We start from the raw sequence: 22295 nt of genomic DNA on the forward strand, positions 1-22295 counted from the left end.
TACAGAGGGGAAATCTGTGAGCCCTTACCTGAGGGAGAGGACCTAGACTCTGATGAGGAGGAGGAGTGAATGTAACATGCAGGGTCAGTGGCCACAGGCACGGAACATTGTTGCACTGGCGACACGGACCTGACCGTACAACGTGATGTGAGAGGTGGCGCAGGCTGCTAAATGCTAAGGATGGCACAGAAGGGTTGCGATGACACATGGTTGGGGGGATACGTTGGGATGTTTGTTGCTATAGTTTTCATAAAAAAGAGATGTAGCCATCACTGATGTTTGAGGGAAGGGTTAATTAGGGACCACAAACTACATACTGTAAACCTGTATTGAGATATATGCATGGCCCAGGGAGCCACCAACGACTCAGTCATTGTTACGAAACTGTCGCTCATTACCTACTGATATGAACTGTAACGATTACTGACATGATGTATGCAACTAATTAACCATTATTCCTTCCTATCAATAAAGTTTTTTAAAAAAAAAAAAAGTGTTGGGACATATAAATGATCCTGGTAAGCCGTGGCACACCATTTTTTAAGATTTTATTGGACCTATCTCAGAGCTTACTTTGGATTTCCGCTTTGCTGTGGTCATTGTAGATGTACATTCTAGGTTGTTGGTTGTCAGATTTGTCAAGGAAATTACTACACGTTTTACCATTGAAGATTTAGAAAAGTTGTTCCTAGAGGAGGGTCTTCCCTATTCTTTATTGACTGACAATGGAACCCAATTGACTTCTGGAGAAATGCGATGTTTTTTTGGAAAGGTGTGGGCTTAAACATTTGTACACTTCACTGTATAATCCCGTGGGAAATGGCATTGTTGAAAGGGCCAATAGATTAGTTAAGGGTACTTTACAATTGGCTGTGGCTAATAGACAGTTTCCTATTTGTTTGATAGATGAAATGCTTTGGGCTTATCGCTCTACAGAACATAGTGTGACTCATATCTCACCTTTTAAAAGCATGAGAGGACGTGTGCCAGGGTCAAGATTAGTTCCTTCTTGGTTGCAAGATTGGGTATCTACTTATGGGAATTCTCCTGAAGATTTTTTGTATCTAAATTTAGAGTTGGCGATTGGATTAAAATGAGGTCAGGAAGAGGCAAAGCAGATTTAAATACATTCTCAGCACCCTGTCGAATAATCAAAGTAGGAAAACATTATGATGTTGTTGAAGGGGGTCATAAGTGGAGTTTTTTTTATATCAAAGGAAGGGATCTGTTGACAGAGAATTTAATTGTGATGAAGAGTGTTCTGGTGCGATGTTTATTCCTGACAAATGTTCAGATGCTGAAATGAGGAGGATGGGTGATGAAGCATTTCCATACCCACTTACTTTGTCAAATGATGGTTCTGGTGTCAGAGATGCTGGAAGTCTTTATTCCTACTCTAACATTGATTGTAATTCAGGTACTAGCAGTGGGAGAGTTCGCAAACCACCTTCATACTTGCAAGATTATGTTACTACCTAAGGTGTTCTTTATTAGTATATTTTTTTTTAGTTTTTCCTCATTAAGAGAGAGGATGTTTTATGATGTAAGTTAAAAGCTTTAGTTTACTTACCTATTGTCTCCGGTGCAGTTCTTATTATTCTATATTACCTCATGTTGGAATTGTCTTACCACAATGTTCTGTAGAATCTTAGGCAAACAACACTCGACCTTTGGCAGTTCCTGCTGGATCGTCGAGGGTGTTGGATGCCAGGTTACTCTCTCCACAGTAAATCCTTCTTTCACAACTGGAAGTGTCCTTGTCTTCATCACAACACTTCTCTGTTGCAATCCCACAATTCCCGCCTTTTAAAGGTATTCTTCTATACCATCCTCCAGGATCCCAATCAGAATTCCTGTCTTCCTTAAGCGACCTACTAGAGCTAGTTGCAGGTGAAAATAGCTTCTCCATTTTAGGAGACTTTAATTTTCACTTGCCGACATCTAGAACGTAGTTGGCGCTTACACTACGATCCCTCAAAGAATGAAAGCCCTCTACAAACAATCCCGTGGTAACTACAAACGCCTCCTAATTGAAGCCAAAAGTAATTATTACTGTAACCAAATTGACTCTGCAAAAAACTCTGCCAGACAACTGTTCCAAGTAGTATCCAAACTCGCGGGGCAGGGATCAACACCCCCTATTACCGCTACTCAGGCACTCTGTAACTCATTAGCCACTTATTTCCAAGAGAAAGTCTGCACCATCTACAACAACTTCGCACTCAATAATTCATTGACCACACCCCCAGCTGACTCCAATGATCCCAGCATATCAATAGGCTTCCCTGTTCTCCCAGAACACACTACCATACACACTCCTCAATCACCTACCTTTGAAGAATTCAATCAAGTCTCCCCTGACCTCATCTTACATCTCATCTCATCTCCTATGTGAAATCAGCATCCCCTGAAGATCCATGCCCTCCTGCCACCCTTAAACGGTGTACAACTGTTACCACGCATTTTTTACCACGCACTACACTTACAACGCAGGCATTACCACGCATACCATTACAACGCATTGCGCTGGGGGGCGCTCTAGGATAGGGAATAAGTTTAATTTTATATCCAACACCTTCCCTAGTATCCACGGGGACTGGAGTTGGAATATAAAAGTATACTTACCACTATCCAGCACCTCAAAGCGCTATGCGGTGTAACGGTATGCGTTGTAAATACCGCGTTGTAATGGTATGCGTGGTAATGGTATGCGTGGTAACATCATACATCCCCCTTAAACTTAACCCTGACATCATAGGATCCAATCTGGCTAAAAGACTTAACTCGATGTTCAAATCTGGTATATACCCCTCCATCTGGAAACAAACGGTCATTAAGCCCCTTATAAAAAAGGCCAACCTCGACCCAGCAGACACAGCCAGTTATAGACCCATTGCATCTCCGCCTTTACCAGCACAAATTGCAGAGAAAGTCCTGAACACCCAATTTGCACATTTCATCGAGCAATACCATCTATTAGATGACACCCAATTTGGCTTCAGAAAGGGACACGGCACGGAAACTGCCCTCATCACAGCATTGGACGAGATTAAAAAAATCATGGATGCTGGAGGAGCCGCGGTAATAGTCCTGCTGGATCTCTCAGCAGCATTTGACACGGGGATCACGCATCTCTGATCGGCGGTGTCACTACACTAGGTATCTGTCACAGGGCCAGGACCCTTCTCGCATCATTTTTGGCTAATCGTTCACATTCCGTCACGCTTGGCACTTTCACCTCTCCCCCATTCTCTTTACCATGCGGGGTGCCCCAGGGATCCTCCCTAAGCCCAACATTATTTAACATCTACATGTCGGACTTGGCGAGGGTCATCAAAACTTACAACCTCGGCCTCACCTCATACGCTGACAATACCCAACTAGTGTTAGAAATACATAACGATGGCGCTAAGGTTGCAGCCAACTTCCAGAAAGGAATGCTTGCCATAAGCTCCTGGATGGCAGACAATTCCCTAAGATTGAACTCCATTAAGACCGAAATTATGATCTTCGGCAAACTCACATCTTCCTGGTTATCTCTTTGGTGGCCGGCAGACTTAGGAACACCCCCTTCACCAGTTACAAAAGTTAGAAACCTCAAAGTTATTTTCAACACTAAATTGTCCTTCATGCACCATGCAAATTCCGTAGTTTCTTCAGCCTTCCATACCATCAAAATCATAAAGAAACTTCTCCCATACCTCCCATCCTCAGCTGCCAAAACATTGATCAGCACACTTGTTATGTCCAAAGTGGATTACTGCAACGGTCTATTTATTAATACACAAGAAAAAGTTCTCAATAAACTCCAGCTGATAAGAAATGCAGCAGCCAGGCTTCTGAGAGGCACTCCCAAATTTAAACCCATCTCCAAAATAGTTTGCCAACTCCATTGGCTACCGATCAGAAGCAGATCCAAGTTTAAGGCTCTCTGCCTCGCTTATAAGGCCATGCACACCACTGCTCCCGATTTCCTCAAACAGTCCCTTCGTCCCTACAATCCCCCCAGACAATTGCGTTCCTCCAATGCCAATCTTCTTATTGTCCCCCGCACAAAAAAAGCGTTCTGTGGTGACAGATCGTTTTTGTGTGCCACCACCAAACTTTGGAATAGACTTCCCCCCCCATCAAGACCAGTCCTACCCTGCTCACTTTTAGGAAACAGATAAAGACCTGGCTTTTCAATCAATGATCCATCGTGTCTACCTACCTTTCTGTCAGTCCTCTAGCGCCGAGACACCCACGGGTAGTTGTGCGCTCTATAAAATTAATAAATAAATACATTTGTAGCTTTTGCACCACTTCACAAAGTCAATCTTATCTCCAAATCAGGAATTGCTTGGTGGATTGTTAAGTGTATTCAGATTTGTTATCAAAAAGCCAAATGGACTCTCACAGTACCGCCAAGAGCACATTCCACTCGCAAGTTAGGGGCAACTATGGCTTTCTTAGGGAATATCCCTATTACTGATATCTGCAAAGCTGCAACATGGTCTACACCACACACATTCACCAAACACTATTATGTAGATGTGTTAGCAAGACAACAAGCTAATGTGGATCAAGCAGTACTTAAAAGGTTATTTCAGATAACTCCAAGGTTACAGGATAGCCAAAGTTTCGGGGCAGACTGCTCTATAGTCTATGCAAAGCATGTGATCTACAACTCACATGCCTTGAACAGAAAATGCTACTTATCCAGTATGCATCTGTTCTTGGCATGTAGAGCTGTAGAATCTCATGCTTTGCATATGATCACCATTTTCCTTCTAACATTTTTCAATCTTGTTCAAACGTAGAAGGATGGATTTTAAGCCCATCCCCCTAATATCAACAGCACACAATTCCTTTAGTAGTCCACAGTAATATTTCTAGTAAAAAAAACTTTGTACCTGCTTATCTTTATCAACTAATCTAGTCAATACAGACTTTAAAACAAGTGTGCTCTAAAAGAAATTATTTATTCAATGCGAAATATAGAAGATTCTCTCATAGCATACTGACTCTTGCTGTATCATGGGTCATGCCACAGTGATTTATTCATTTGCAAAACCCAAGGTTAAATATTTGAAGCTCTTTGCCATTTGTAAATGTAAGAACTTTAAAATCCCTGTGGAAGCGGGCGCAGTGCGAAATACGTTTGGGCTACAGAAGCAAGATTCTCTTTTCAGTAGTTAGGAACACATATACTTTGGAGACTAATACTTTGAATACATATACATGGGAATATGACATTATAAAGGTTGAATCAATGTATTTTTTTCCTGTTGCTCCTAAATCAAAGTGAAGTTGATTTGTGTGGAAACATTGGTTTATGTTTGTTGCATTCGTTAAGGTGTGTTGTATAGTCAGTGACGGCTCTTCTGCTAAGGCGGAGGAGCATTGCCCCACTGTTTTTAGCAGTGAAATAAAGGGAAAATAAGATGATAACAGCTTGCGTTATTATCATTTTATTTTGTCCTACTTCTGGCAGGTTTGTGTGTCTGGCGGGGCAGGGTTGCTCTGGTCACAGAGTAGGGCAAAGGAGGAGTGGTAGAGCCCACATAAGTGTCCGATGACTGTTTGGCAGGCACTTTCGGTCCAGCCAAACACTGGCCAAGCATTCATGCCCACTTTGCATGTTCTCCATGCAGGCTACATTACAGCCTGTGTGGAAAACATGCCCTGGCTCCCAGTCAGCATCTGAGCGCTGAACCACGGCACTCAGACCAATCACAATGCTGCTAAGGCAGCATTGTGATTGGCTGACTGGGAGCCTGGGTGTGCTTCCTGTACAGGCTGAGCAAGGGATTTAGGAGGAAAGACACAGCGAGGATGCGGCGAGAAGGTACTTTTTTCTTTTTCTTTTCTTTTTTAATAACCGCTTACCCCACATCATCCCCCCCTCACGCACCTCTACATCCGTGTCAGCCAGGGCCGTGTATAGTGTGTGAGAAATAAAAAAATATTTGATAAAAGCATAGTAAATTGTTTTAAAAATAATGATGTTAGCATACCAAATGCTCTTGTATATAGCTGAACATCTTAGCTCTCACTGCCTCTTTTCAGTTTCATGTTTGGGGAAGCAGATGGTACCAGAAGGACTTTTTTCACAAGATGATGTTCAACGTCACCACGGATGCGCATACTCCTTATGTCTGTTTAGACCTGCGTCCAGGCACAAACTACACCGTAAATATTACAGCAATGTTTTCACGGTCGTCTGCAGTCTTGCTTATGAATACCCGGATAGCAGGTAAGATTTGTAATATTTTTTTTAAATCACGTTTTCCTGAGCAATTTTTTAAAATATTGCATAAACTATCCTTACTGGACAAAACCCCAAAGTGTGGAGCTGTGCTGTTGACGTAATTGCTTCAGAAACTCAGTTGTTTTTTTTTGTTGATAATAATTTTCAATACATTTTATGAATAAGAGAATTGTCCTACAGTCACTATTGGCCACTGTAATTTTGGACCAAGATTTACTATTTTATAGCACAGGCACAAAAAATACGTTGTGACACAATGTGGCACAAAGAGCAGCGTTGATCTAATTTTGTTTGCAAAATAGACCTTGTGTAATTTCTGTTGAATTATCACGCTAATAACATTTAGGTGACTGCACATAGAGGTTTGTGCTTGAGGTTGTGCCTCAAATGCAGACCTCATGTAAGACGCTACACATGTTTAGAGCCGCCTTAAGATGGAATTGTTTACAAGAGCTCGACCAATAGCATAATAACCTCATGACGTAATAAATATGGCGCCGCACTATTTTTAGCCATTTGGGAAACCCAATGCTGAAAATTTCTGGACAGCTTTGTATTGCACTAATCTCAGTAAATCTTGACCTTAATTTGAAGTGTTGGCAGGTTAATACTCTAGCAACTTTAAAGAGATCTGTCTATTTCATTCACACTGGCTGCAGAACGGTTATCACAATCTGTTATGTCATGTTTTACTAAAACTCTATATTGCTGTGTTTGTTTTTTAGATATCCTTGTGTTGTGTCAAGCTTGTTTCGTTTCAGTTACCAATTATGATCTTGCGCGAAGATTTAGGTAATCCGAGGTTATTCACTTCAAGTGTTCTCTTATTTATTGTAGTATATTGTATTGTATTGTAATTGCATTTATATAGCGCTTACTACCCCTGACGAGGCGGCAAAACGCTTTTTCGGCGAGAAGCACGCTACTCCGGGACCCATAGAGGATTAGTGTTGAATTAATATAGTGAAACATGCAAGTACATATTAAGTGGTGGATAGCTTAGTCAGTTATTTGGATTTGGAATGATAGCAGAAGGATAGAGGAGGACAATGGTTTGTATTAATATAGCGCTTGTTGACGCACGCTATTTAGGAAGCCCATAAAGGATTAGTGGTGAATTAATATGGTGAAATATGAGGTAATTTCAATGGTGGATATTAGTCAGTTACTTGGAGTGAGAAGGATAGCGGAGGGATAAAAGGGGAAGAAAGATTTCATTACAAGAATGGAGGCTACATTATGCATTATTCCTTTAATGCAGTCCAAGCAGCCACTTACATCACAATATTAAAAGGTTCCAGAATAGGACAATAGCAAGGCATGAAAGGCATGAGCCATCAACAATCTGTCTCTTTTAAATGCGGCTCCAAACAGATAAGTTCATTTTCCTTCATTACCATTATTCATTTTTATCTCTATTTTGAAGTTCCCTAGTGTTTAGCTTAACCCCCCCCCCCCCACTCCTTCTTACTGCCTCTATACCGATCTCCAATTTACGGAGATCTCCCTACACCCCCTTCCCTAGTCCCATACTTGCGTGACGGACCAGATTAACCTGCCTTTTCTTCTTATGTACGATTTCTAATGTTTGAATATATTTAAAGATTTTTAGATGTTTAATCAAACCATAATATTTTGTCTTTTATGAAAACAATTATTCTTCAATTTCATCCTTGTTCTACTTCATCATGCCATAATAAGTTTACCTAATGTCTTCGTTTAACTCCTGTTTTTCACCTCTTTCCACCAATGCAGGCTGCGCACTCGAACACAGCTCTGCATCGTTACCTTTTATTATTTCGGATTTCATCCGCAAGTTTTATTTGCTTTACAAACTTATTCATAAAAAAAGGTGTTTTAGCAGGAAATCCTCATTTAAATGGCCTTTTCAACATTCTATAACAAAATTAATTATAATAAGAGAGGAATTATTCTCTTGACATTCCTTCATCCATAAACCTTGTCACTATTATTAAGGGAAATCCTCCCAAATAATCTTTCACTAAAGGGCTTTACAACTTTTTACAAGTTAACATTTCCTATATACCGTGTCTGACTCTGACTCAGACAAGGCTTCTGCCCCTACTCCTAACATAGACAACGAAGCCCTGCACAAAATCCTTTATAAGGAATTGAGGTCCTGCATGTTGAGACCTTAAGTCAGACCATGTCCTCTAAAAGGTCATTCCCTGATGAGGACAACATCTCAGAAATTCCAAACCTCTACTCTGACAAGATCACTGAATTAAGGGGTAAAACACAACTTAAGAAAAGTAAAAACATTGATGAGAGCAATATAGGAGGTCCTCGCACCTCATCAATTCAGGGAGATCTTAGCACCTCAACTTCTAATGGAGGTCCTCGCACCTCAAACTCCCAAGGTGTCCCTAGCGGCACAACTTATCTGGGTGTCCTAAGCGGCACAACTTATCTGGGTGTCCTTAACGGCACAAACATCTGGGTGTCCCTAGCGGCACAAAATATCATAATGCTCTTTACATTATGGGAGATAATGAATCTAATGATATAGAATCCTCTGACACACCTGATAAGAATGTCCTTGATCTTGATGAAGATGATCAAGAATTTTACAATCCATAAGAGGAACTCCCATCATTCTCTAAGGACATTATCCTTGATCCCTTAGGGGAAGAAATGTTTTCTCCATTAAATCTGAAACACCCAAGAAGTTCTGAATGGATCCCTCAACCAAGTTGCAAAATGCAAAGGAAATGAGATCTTGTATTTTAGATACATTTAAGGAGGGTATGTCCTCTGAAAGACCACTCCCCTTTCAAGACGAGCTCCCCAAAGGGCCAACTTGTCTCAACCCCCAGTTATTAACCAGGGAAAAAAAAGCAAAAAAATGTCATTATTCCGAGCCTTTTACTAAGCACACCATGGGAGGTCCTAGTACCTCAAATGAGTTGGGAGGTCGTAGCACCTCATTCATGAAGGGAGGGCCCTGCACCTCAAATTTGAAAGGTGTCCCTAGCGGCATAATTTACTCCGGTGTCCTAAGTGGCACAAATTACAATGGTGTCCCCCACGGCATGTCTTACATGGGTGTCCCTAGCGGCACAAAAGACTGGTGTGCTTATTATATTACAGACTCTGATTCAGAAAATGAGGATATCTTAACTTACCCTTTGGATGAATTTGTCCTTGATTTGGACAGTGATGAGGACCTTGATTTTAACAAAGAGCTTAATGATGACACGCCTACCTCATCTAAAGATGTCTTCTCAACATAGTGGGACCATTAGCCAGAATCCTAGATTCTACTAGGTAATGCCAACACTAGCATTAATGCAGAAAGACAAAGAGTTGTTTTGACTAAAATAAATCCAAAACTAACTGACATGGCGGATAAAGAACCCTCGCAAAACCCAAATGGTTTACTCTTTAAATCATTTATGATAGATTGGACTTACATACCTTTACAAACTTCTTTCCCAAGAGACATGGCTCTCTCACCAGAGCAACAAAAAATAACAGAGAATGAGATCTCCTCTATGCTTCAGAAATAAGACATAATAGAGGTCCCATTAGAAACTTTAAGATTTAGACATAATAGAGGTCCCATTAGAAACTTTAAGATTTATAAGCACACTCTTTCTTGTAAAAAAGAAAGACAAAGTTTGGAGACCTGTCATAAACTTATGAGAACTAAACAAATATTTGGTTTACAGACACTTCAAGATGGAGGGCATCAATCTCTTGAGGGATTTACCTCTAGAGGGAGACTGGCAAGTCAAACTAGACCTACATGATGCTTACTTCACCATTCCTATGGCCGAATCCCACCAACCCTTTCTTCAATTTGTCTAGGATAAATCAGCTTTACCTATTTCAGGCTCTCCCCTTCGGACTCTCCTCTGCCCCTTGGTGCTTCACCAAGGTCATGAGAGCTGTTGCCTCATCTCTACGTATGAGGGGCATTCGTTTAATCATTCACTTAGTCGACATTCTTATAATGTCTCAAGAGCCTTCACAACTTGCCAAAGTCCTGAAGACTGTGATGGCTCCTAGAAAGTTTAGGATGCATGATAAACAAAGATAAATCAATTCTGCCCCCTTCCAGATCTCTGGAGTTCCTAGTTTTCACAGTAGACACATTGAAATGTCTCCTTTTACTACTTTCAAAAAAGATTACCAAAATTAGGAAGGAAATAAGACACGCCCTGAAACAGCAAGACTTATCTCTGAGAAAGCTAGCCAGGATTCTGTGTCTCCCCTCCTCCTCCATCCAAGCCTTCTTTCCCGGTCCCCTCAACTATCAGGCCCTCCAAAGGGTAAAGGCGAGAGCTCTAAGAACTGGCCTCTGGTACGGAGATCGGATCTGTCTGGATCAAGAAGCCAAATCGGAACTAGCCTGATGGCTCGAGAACCTAGACCCTTGGAATGGAAAAGCAATCTTTGGTTGCAAAAGAGACCAGCATACTGACTTTCAAGTTTTCTCCCTTTTTTGGTTTTTTTAAAAAACCTTTATTTAACATTTTCAACCAGATACAAACACGGGCCTACAACCCCCAGGGCTGGCCGCTAAGCAATTGCAACACAATACTATGATAAAAACTTCAGACCCAGCCTCCCGGGGAGCATAGTTGCTACATCCACAATGCGTACTGGTTGGAAGACATATCAAATTGGGAACAGGATACAAAAGGTTTCATTTTATAATATAAGATAGAAGGATCAGGTGCTAATACAATATCTCAAGCTATGAAGAGGGGGCGAGCGAAATAGCAGTGTGTCCACAGTTAATTCGTTTTCATGTAAGTCAGTGGCGTTTAAACAGACGGCACCCGGATAAACAAGCATACTATTACGGTTCACGCCAACATTTATGCCCGCCCCGTGGCCCCGAAACATCACAAGAGTTGAAGCACAGATGCGAAAGCAAAGATGGACCAAACAATGAACCCACTACACTGACCCGGAAAAAGAGAAAAGAAGGCCAAAGAAAGATAAGAAGAGAAAAAAGGCCATAGAAACAATGAGAAAACAAAACTCCCATCCCCCAGCCCCCCACCCTGCACCCCTGCAGATGACTACGGCCTACCCCCCTAGCAGCGTGCCTGTCGCCCAAGAACCGAAACCTGAAATATAGAAGAAACAGGGAAAAAAGGAAAAGAAATTAAACCCCACCCGAAGAAGGGAAATGGAGGAGGGCTTTACTCAACGCACTCCCGGTCTCTCGCCCCCGTCCTACCCAACCCCGCCCCGGACTCCGTTAATGCAATAAAACAATCCTGTTAACCAAATACCACAATGAACAACCCAAACAACAATCTCAGCCTTGGCCCCGTCGATTAAATTCGCTGAGTCCGTCAGGGGAAGAAAGCCCCGTCCTCAAAATGTCGAAAGGTACACAGAAGTCAGCAGAACATGGGTCCACAGATGAAAAAAGAACGGCAGGTTCCAAATTAGTCGGCTGGTACCAACGATGCCCCTCCCCGTCTCCGAAGCTAGGCTTTATCCCATCCGCCATCTTGATAGACCGACTGGGGAGGGGGGTGGACACAGGCCAAAACAGTTCACAGTACCAATTAAAAGGAACCGAAGTGGGGACAGCATGTAAATGTTCCGACAGTTGCAAATCCGGGGATTTCAACTGAGTAATTGAGTCACCAAGCACAGTACTTTCGGGTAGCTCCACTGCGATAGGGGCAAATACAGCTTCCAGCGCCGGGTCTAAGGACGCCACCGGGGCGGCAATCGAAAGGCAAGCTGGCCGCCGGGTTTCGGGCGTCAAGTCAGGATCCGGTCTCAATCCTTTGATTCCATCCGTCGCCAACAACAGGCTACAGGTCTGAGCTGTAACAGTCTCCTGAAGTGCCACAAGGGCCTCCAGCACCGTCCGCATTGACGGGCCACTTTGAGCCTGCTCCGTCAGCCTCCATTTTTCCTCAGGCATGGTGTTCCCCACGGAGAGGCACCGTCTCCGGGGGAAGATTAGGCGGAGCAGGAATGAGCCATGAGGGACAGACTGTTAGCGTGCAGTAGCGCGTAGTGAGATTCCAACCCAAGGGGCACCGGCGATATGAATGCCGGACCCCCGGTCCGGGACCCCCGCAACACAGCACCGTGCGTCACTCATCACCTCACCTCCTATAAAGCACCAGGCAGCAGATGGTAGCAGAGCAATCCCAAAATTCCGAGTGTTCCAGAGACCGGACCCAACCGCATTCAACTGTCCGTTGTTGTTCAACTCGGACCCGGCTAGGCCAGCACTCAAGACCCCGGCTTCTCGGCTGGGTTAGGCCTCAAATCGGTCCTCGACGTTACTCCGCTCCACGATGTCGGAGAAACTCCGGGATCACATCATCGGAGTGCAAATCGGGTCACACACACGGATCCGGGGCAGGAAATCAGGATAGGTGACAGGATAGTAGAGCGTGGGACGGAGGTCAGCGGAGCCGGGAGACTATGCGGCCATCTTGGTTGGTGTCGTAGCTCCTCCCCAAGTTTTCTCCCTTTAATAAAGCACAGGTAAGCAAAGGTGCATCCTGGGACTAGAAGTCCCAATATAATACCCAAGTGGGTTGCTGGCGTCTTAGTCCCAATATAATACCCAAGTGGGTTGCTGGCGTCTTAGTTGCAAAATATCAAAGTCCATCATAAAAAGGAGTGCTGCCTACACCTTCCCTCATTCAGCCACTTGCCAGTATTGTCCCGCAAAGCCATTCAGCGAACAGCTGCAGAGCCACTAAACATATGCGGCGGTGCGCCTCCCGACCGGACCGGCCATTAGTATACAAGTTCACATTTGCCCTCAAGCAAGGCACACTCACTGTCGGCATTCCATAGGGTCAGGAAAGGGGAGCAGGCACGCCCAGTGTCTGCAGCACCTGACACGTTTCGGGCATACGCCCTTCCTCATAGGTACGCTGCTTGCAAAAGAGACCAGCAAACTGACTTTCAAGTTTCTCCCTTTAATAAAGCACAGGTAAGTAAAGGTGCATCCTGGGACTAGAAGTCACAATAGAATACCCAAGTGGGTTGCTGGCGTCTTATTTGCAAAATATCAAAGTCCATCATAAAAGGGAGTGCCGCCCACACCTTCCCTCATTCAGCCACTTGCCAGTATTGTCCCGCAAAGCCATTCAGCGAACAGCTGCAGAGCAGCTAAACCTATGCGGCGGTGCGCCTCTTGGCCGGACCGGCCATTAGTATACAAGTTCACATTTGCCCTCAAGCACGCCACACTCACTGTCGGCATTCCATAGGGTCAGGAAAGGAGAATAGCGCCATGCCTGACCTCCATACAGTAAAGCAGGTGCACGTCACTGGGAGCGGGGGGCAAGCACACCTGGAGCTGGAATGTACAGAACCTGGGAAGAAAAAACAATGAAATATTGGGCACAACGCTCGCTTTTTTTTCCCGTAATCCTGCCCCGAGCACACGCCCACAGCACACAATATGAGACATGGCATGAAGGGCGGAACGTACCACACATGCCCCCAGCATTTGTCACGCCCCCAGCACATGCCCACAGCACAACGCAGACACGCCCACAAGAGACTACTTTGCTGGCACGGTTCTTTTACCTTTTAAACGTATATGGTGGGCATCTGCATAGCCTATGTCCGTCTGCTGCAACTGCCCTTTCCAACGCTGTATTGAGTGTTGTGATTGGTGCTGTGGTTCCTGAGATTACCCGCCTCAAAGGTTTGGGCTCTCTCTTTATTATATGTTTGGTAAATAAAATCTTGTAACAAGAAGGACTGTTGTGTGCGGCTCGACTTCGTTAAAAAAAAAAATATATATATATATATATATACATATATTATCTGGTGAGCAAGGTGACCGGATTCGCCGAAACGCATCAGATTGAGGCACTCTCGATTCACTTTTCAATGAAATAAAAGAATTCTGCAAATGCGAAATCTGACTGAAGCGTCCGTTTCTCCCTGGAGGTGCTGTGTAGCATTCTTTTGGAGCATTGTTCGATATATATATATATATATACATGACTGGAACTTCGAAATTCAGCGCAAACCAACAGGAAGCCAAATAACGAAACGGACCCTTGTAAGTTGATTTCAGCGTTTTTTATTCCATTCTGTGCACCCTCTCGATCGCCATGACGCGTTTCGGGCCCTGGAGCCCTTGATCACATGACATGGTCGAATTACAACCAGTGATTTGTAGTGCTGGACTAGTCACATGGTCCCAAGCCTATAGAAATAGAGAAAATACTTCAGCCTGGACCAGAATGTATAACCACCGATTTTTACATTGCATTTACATTTTACAAATCCCCTTTGTCTTAATTAATATTGACAAGCGATTCCAAGAAATGTGCAAAATTCCGCAATAAATATTTTAAAATCAATATTTACATTTGTGCAAAAAATAGCAATACACCTATGTACAACCAATCACTGTGGATCGAATATATACAAACACTTTCTGTGCAATTTTTAGCAACAAAATAAAGTGCGTTGTGCATTATTTACAAAGGAATCTATTATGCTGCAGGGATTTGTCTAATATTGCCCAAGTGGGCATGGTTGACATTCTTCTGGACCACTGCTTCTACATTGCTTGGTTATTTCCTATTACCTCCAGACACTATTAAAAAGAAATGTGTGATTACCCAATATTGTGTATTATCTATTACTATTTTATATATATACATATACATATATATAAAATATGTATATATATATATATATATATATTTATATATATATATATATATATCAAAAGCAACCTTCATACACTGAAGAATTGGAGTCGCACTGCAAAGGGCTCCCATGCACTTTTTATTCAATTTCATTCATCTGGCAGTCCTTACGCGTTTCGTTGACCTTCAACTTCATCAGAGGTGTGCCATTTGATGACTGTCTGCTGCGAACCTGCAGTACTTGCCGTTAATTATTTTACCTTCAGTGGGTGTCCCTTCAGTGGGCAGGTCTTTTGTATATATTTCCAGACTGTTGCTCCTTCCGATCGCCCTCGGCCCCGCGGGAATTGGCACACACTCCGGTGGAGCGCGCCGGTAATCGATCTCCGTATACTCGTAATCCACATTTGTTGTGCGCTCTCAGAGAAAGATTGGCAGCCAGGAATCAATTCCAAGGGTGTTTATTCATAGCAACATGTTTCGGCTTACACAGAAGCCTTGCTCACGTTAATGAATCAGTGCTTAGAGCTGACTAATAAAGGTTTCAAACAAAAGTATTTCATGAACACTAACAAAGTACTCTCAGTTAAATACATGAGGATAACATGCTCAGTGGCGCAGCCATTTTGAAGTGGTAAAAAGTGTTAACAAAACTACCTGTCAGCTAATCATGCATACTATATAATGATGATTTGATGCAATGGCTGGTAATATATTGAAAATCAATTTGGCCACATTAATATTCGAGGATCCCAAATTAATTATGCAAAAAGTTGCACAGAACACATTATGTACATAAAGTGCAAGGACAGTGTCAAAACATAAAAATACATGTATGGTGTGTACCCATCTTGTTCACTTGTACAGGCTACCCCTTTGGATCCCTCCTTCTCCTCTGACTCCCTGTATGATCCTGGGCAGCACTGTACTCCTCCTTTCTGTGTACGTCTTCTACCCAGTTCCCAGTCCTTGTCCAAGTCCCTGACTGTGTTCCCCACATAGTCCCGGACAGTCCCTGACAGTAACTGGCTCAATGGGTGTCATCTGCCATCTGGGTAACAAGGTGTTTTGATTGGTGTGAGCCGGTCGTTGTTGTTGGTAACTCATTAACATCCCCCGTTCGCCTTCCCTGCCAGTCTTAACTGAGGCAGCATGACTGTTTTCTCTACACCTCACTACCCTCTATGTCGCCTGGCAGCTAGAAACCATGAACGTGAATGAGGACAAATTAAAAAAAAAACACATTACTCTTATAAAACCAAAACACACACACAAAATAAAAGTAAACAATTACCATAAATACTTATCAATTTATAAAGGAATAATAATGAACAACTAGTTATTAATTAATAAAACCTAAAATTCTTTCCGCCCCACCCCAATAAATACAACAACACACACCTAAAAATCATTACACAATTTCCATAACTAGTTTTACATCATTAAATTATTATCAATTGACAACAACTTAATAATTAATTGAAAATATTTTACTTCCCACTCTTTACCACTCTAAACCCCACAACTCACATCTCAAATTAATTACACAATTGCCATAATTATTTTTTTATTATTTAATTACCATTAATTAACAATTAATTATTAATTATTTTTAAATACATTACTTCACACCGTTTTCCTATAAACCCACAACTCGGTCCTACAAAGTTGACACAATTAACATAATTACCAATTAATTAATAATAATTATCAACCAATTAATAATTAATTAATAATAAGTGAATTCCCACAATCAACACTATAAAATCTAAATTAAATAAATACTAATAAATAAAAAATATTAATTTGTTTATTATAATTAAATTACTTACCACCCTATTCCCCTAAAAACCCACAACTCACTCCTGAAAAAAAACACAATTAAGATAATGATCAGTTAATTATTTAATAAAAATTAACAACCAATTAATGAGTAATTAATAATACATGAATTACCACAATTAACACTATAAAATCTCAATTAAATCAATACTAATTAATAAAAAAATAGACTTACAGATCTATGCATGGGCGTTTCAAATATCGCACTCACGAATGCTTCTTAAAATGCCAACAGATGAGGGTAGAGGTAGCATGTTTTTGGCTCTACTGAGTTGCGAAGGAGTCGGTCAATCTGGTTACTTATTTACGTTTGGTGATCCCAAATGTTTTAAAAAGGTAAAACTGAATGTGCTGCATGGCCTGGCAAGAAGCTGGGCAAAGATGAGATCTACAATTAACTTGGGGTACTTACTATTCTAGCAGATCGCCAATATGGGAGTTACCAATGGCTCCAGGCTGGGCGTGCAACACACTAGTTCTCCCGTTAAGAGAGGCAGGAATATCAGTCTGGGGAGACTTGTTTCTTGATGGGATTTGCTTCCTTGGGAATATCTATCATACAAGGTGGGGCCCAACTTGTCTAGATTTAAATACTTGCAAATATCGAGTTGGGCTCAAGCTGTCACTAACCAAACTACACGCCAAACTAACTCCCCATTAGGGAGAGGTTGTGAACTCTGATCTCTTCTATTAGACAAACCGCCAGCAAAAAAAGAGCTCTCTTTGTGGTACAATTCAATTTTGGAGGAGATCGACGGCAACTTCCACCTTCCAGAGCTACTGTAGGGAGATTCGATGCCAGGCTTGAATGTGAAAGATCTATGGTTAATGTCCTGTAAAGTACTTTGGGACTTAGTCAAACCAGCCTGGCTTCGTAGAAACCATCTTTTTACCCTACATAGGGCATACTATTCCCCACAGAGGTTGTCCAAGTTTTCTCTGGGGGACTCTGTGGTTTGCGCAAGGTGTGGTTTTAAAGAGGCCCCGGATACACACATGTTCTTTGATTGCCCTCACTTGGCGCCTTTTTGGGACTCAATCAGTAGCACACTTTCTTCGTCTCTGGGCTTTAAAGTAGTGATAGACCTTTGCATTGTAATCTTTGGAGTCGGGGACCAGACTCGTAGTCCAGCCAAAAACCTACTGTTCTATTCTATTCTGGAGGCCCGCAGAGAAATCTGCAAGCATTGGAAGGATGCATCCACCCCTACATTCAACGACTGGTGCAATTCAATCCTTCAGATCTCGAAACTGGACCTCACCAGGGCTGGGAAACAAGATAAAAGAGCTTTCTGGCAATTGTTGGATTGGTGACATTGAATCTGGGTTTGTTTTTTTCCGCCAGGTCCGATATTTACGTAGCCATGGTTTATTCTCTTTGCAATGCCCTGTTCCTCGGTTGGCATCAGCTATGATAGTAACTGTCACGATTCGCTCCCTTTGTTCTCGTGTCCACCACCAGGTGGCTGAACTGTGGGACTCTCCAGTGTTCTAATATGCTTCCTGACACTCCTCTGCATGCATATCTTGACTTCCAATTTTAGTATATCTTGGCTTCCAGCCATTTGGACACTATTTGGGAATTGACATCCATTCCCAATCCATGCCGGGTTTTGTGAAAGCCAGCCTGCTTAGACTTAAAGCCAGCCTACTCATGCCTGAAACTCCATTACCCAGAATTCCCTGCTAACTGCTTTGTCTCCACCCCTGCAGGCCATGGATGGGTGGAGGAATTCAGCTCACCTGTGGCTGGCTGCTGCTAGCCTGCTCACGCCAGCTGCATGTGATTACTGTGAGCTCTTTTAAGCCCCAGCTCCCTTCAGGCAAAGGTTGGTCATTATAGCTGTTTACCGGTGAGACCAATCCTTGGTTCCAGAGTTCCCTGCGCTTTTGTTATTCTTGTTTCCAGTGTTTCCTGAGCTTTAATTATGCCTCGTTCCTGACCTGCTGCTGTTTTCCCTGTTCCTGAATTAGCACTACCTGCAGTGCTACCCTGACCCCATAGCCTTATTATTCCTTGTTCCTGTACTGCAGCAGTTTCCCTTCTCCTGTATTAGCACTGCTTTCAGTGTTACCTTGTTTCCTGAGTTCCTGAGCTATAGTTATTATTTGTTCCTGGGCTTAGCTATTTCTTTCTTTTTTTGAAAACCTTTATTTAACATTTGCACACGTATAGGCCTACAACCCCCGGGGCTGGCCGCTAAGCAGTTCAGTATAGTTTCATAGTCAGTTTCAAAGCAATTGTCCCTGGGGATCATAGTAGCTCAAATTACCAAGTACAGTGGTTGCGAGTGCAGTTCGATGCGAAACAGGATAGGAGGTTTTCATTTTAAATATAAAATAGAAAGGATCAGGTATCATATAGTGTCTCGGACCATGGGAATGGGGGCGAACAGGAAAACGATGCGTCCATATCAAGTTCGCTACCCTAGCAATCAACGGCGTTTAGACATGCGACATCAGGATAAAAAGCACATTATGAATATCCACACCGTCCTTGTCGTCCTGCCCACAGCACCCAGGCCCCGGTGAGGTCTAGGCACAGGTGTAGAATGAGGATGTAGAGAAAGCCGAACCCATACACTAACCCGGAAAAGCAAGGAAAGAAAGGCAAGAGAAGAGGAGAAGAAAAAGAGGCCATAGAACAAAGACAAAAACGAAATACCCACCCCCACGCCCCCCCCACCCTGCACCCCTGCAAATGACTACGGCCACCCCCCACGCAGCGTGCCTGTCGCCCAGCAACCAGAGCCCGAAATATAGAAGAAAGGGAAAGAGAAAAAAGTATGAAAGCCCCAATCGACAGGGGAAATCGGAGGAGGGCATAATACTACAGACTCCCGGTCTCCTTCCCCCGACCTAGCCAACCCTGCCCCGGAATCCGTTAGGACAGTGAAGCAATCCTGTCAACCATAATTTCACATCGATAAACCCAGACAAGGATCTTAACCCTGACCCCTACGATCAAATGTACTGAAGTCGGTATGTAAGGGAAGCCCCTTACACACAGTGTCCCATAAGTCGACAGAACAGGAGCGCATAGACGTAGGTTGCTGGTACCACCATCGCCCCTCCCCATCTCCGAGGCCAAGCTTCGTCTCATCCGCCATCTTGAACGACCGGTGGAGGAGGGGGATCGACAAAATCCAAAACAGCATACAGTACAAAGTGGAGGACACCACAGTAGGGACATATAAATGTTCCGAAGGGTGCAGGATCGACGGTTTCAACAGTTCAATTGGGTGTCCAGGCACACTCCAGTCTGGTAAATCCGACACAATGGGGGCAAACACTGTTTCCACCGCCGGGTGGAAATACACCTCCGAAGCGTCTATTGCGAAGCGGGCTGACTGTCGGGTCACAAGCGTCAAATCAGGGTCCGGTCTCGAGTCTGTGACTTCATCCATCGCAGACAACAAGGCGCGAGTCCGAGCTTTGATAGTGCCCTGAAGCGCCATAAGTGCCTCCATCACCGTTAACAAAGACGGGCCAGATCGAACCCGCTCCTTTAAACTTATTCTGTCCTCAGGCATGGTGAACCCAACGGAGAGGCGCCTTCTCCGGGGTAAAGTGAAACGGAGCAGGAATAAGCTAGGAGGGAACGGCGGTCAGCGAGCAGTGGTACGCGGCGAGGCGCCGATCCGGGGGGCTCGGCGTTATTGATGCCGGATCCCCGGTCAGGGACCCTCACAAGACAGTACCTTGTGTCACTCGTCGCCTCACACGTTATAGGGCACCAGGCAGCTGATGGTAGCAAAACAATCAAGAAAAAGTTCGAGTAGACCAGAGACCGGGCCCAGCCGCATGCAGCAGCCCGTTGTTGTTCAGCTCGGACCCGGCAGGGCCAGCACTGGAGATCCCGGCTTCCCAGGTAGGTTATGCCTCAGTACGTTCTTCGACGTATCTTCGCTCCACGACGGCGGAAAAATTCCGGGATTGCACCACTGCAGTGTGGGACGGTTCACCCACACGGATCCTTTTCAGTTAAGCAGGATTGTCAACAGGATAGTGAAGCGCGGGACGGAGGTCAGCGGACCCGGGAGACTATGCGGCCATCTTAGTTGGTGTCGTAGCTCCTTCCCGGCTTAGCTATTTCTTGTTCCTGATTTGCACTGCTTGCAGTGCTCTCTTGACTCCTTGTTTCCTGAGCTGTAGCTATGTCCTGTTTCCTTGAACCAGTATTGCTTGCAGTGCTACCTTGACTCCTGAGCTCTAGTAATTTTCCCTGTTCCTGAACTAGCACTGCCTGCAGTGCTACCTTGACTCCTGAAGCTTTGGTAGTTCCCTGTTCCTGAACCAGCACTGTCTGCAGTGCTGCCTTTACTCCTGAGCCTTAGCTCACTTCTTGTTCCTGCCCCAGCACTGCCTTCTCTGCTACTTTGTTTTCTTGATTCCTTAACCTGCACTATTCTAGAATACCCTTGTAGCCTCCCCTTCTGTATACCCGTTTCCAGTCCCTGCCTTGCTTCCCATTTCCTTGGTTCCAGTTTTAGTCTGCTGCCTTTCTATTCTGCTGTCTTACTTCTGTTACCTTGTATGTTTGTTACCTGCTTTCTGCCAAGTGTGCCCTGTCATTTTCTTTCTTTCCTGTTAAGCACTCCTCCTTGCTAGCTCCTTGTCTATTGTGCTTGTGTTTAGTTCTACCCCTCTGCTGTTACTGCCTTGCGCGTTCCTGTTTGATCGCCAGGATCCGTGGGCTCAGCTGACTGGCTAGGTGGTGTTTCTTTTTCACTGTGAGTTTTGTCTTTGAGTTACATTTATAACATCACTATAGGTATAAGCTCCACAGACCCTGCCTTTGCATGCATATCCTACATGTGGGTATTTGCAGTCAGTATCTGTAACAGCAATTGCGGGTAAGAAACTTACTGAGCTTCAGTCTTACCATGTGGAGCTCCTGAGTGCTTTACCCCCCCTCCTTTATTGTTGAAGTTGTATTATATATATGTCTTGCATGTCCGTCCTGGGTGTAGTTAGTCTGAATGCTAAATTGCCTTGTGAGTGCCCTTCCTTTCTGAGTCTTACCCATCTTGTTCACTTGTACAGGCTACCCCTTTGGATCCCTCTTTCTCCTCTGACTCCCTGTATGATCCTGGGCAGCACTGTACTCCTCCTTTCTGTGTACGTCTTCTACCCAGTTCCCAGTCCTTGTCCAAGTCCCTGACTGTGTTCCCCACATAGTCCCTGACAGTCCCTGACAGAATGACCAACCCACATTTCCAGGGTCACTTATGAGGTTTCTTTGCATTCAATTAGCTACCTTTTTCTGTTTCATGTGTGTGTGCAAATATTAAGTGTGTCATAATGAGAGGTTTAAGAAAGAGACACACCAGTGCATCATTTAAGTTTGTTCAGGGCAGTTCCCCAGTGTTCACCAATGAGAGACATTTAGTGTCTACTTTCCAGGTTGAAAATGTTCACCCTAGTCCTGAAACAATTAATCCTCTTATGAAAAATGGACATTTACGTTCTGAATATTTTACTCATTGGCTCTCAAACACCTCTTTGCCAGATCCTGACTTGTCTTCTGTTCTGATCCAGATTCAATGTCTGTGTTAGAATTGCAA

At 43.6% G+C, this 22295-nt stretch overlaps 1 protein-coding gene across 4 annotated transcripts in view; it reads left to right on the forward strand.

The window, feature by feature from the left end:
- SUSD1 (sushi domain containing 1) overlaps positions 1-22295 on the forward strand; it is a 767543-nt gene that overhangs the window by 438505 nt on the left and 306743 nt on the right. For all 4 annotated transcript variants that reach the window (XM_086962059.1, XM_086962061.1, XM_086962060.1 and 1 more), the window contains one exon: positions 6049-6235. In XM_086962059.1, coding sequence (XP_086818185.1) covers positions 6049-6235 — 187 coding nt within the window. The remainder of the gene's footprint in view (positions 1-6048; positions 6236-22295) is intronic.

The sequence above is a fragment of the Lissotriton vulgaris genome, chromosome 3_1 (genome assembly GCF_964263255.1).
Source record: "Lissotriton vulgaris chromosome 3_1, aLisVul1.2, whole genome shotgun sequence".
NCBI classification, from domain to species: domain Eukaryota; kingdom Metazoa; phylum Chordata; class Amphibia; order Caudata; family Salamandridae; genus Lissotriton; species Lissotriton vulgaris.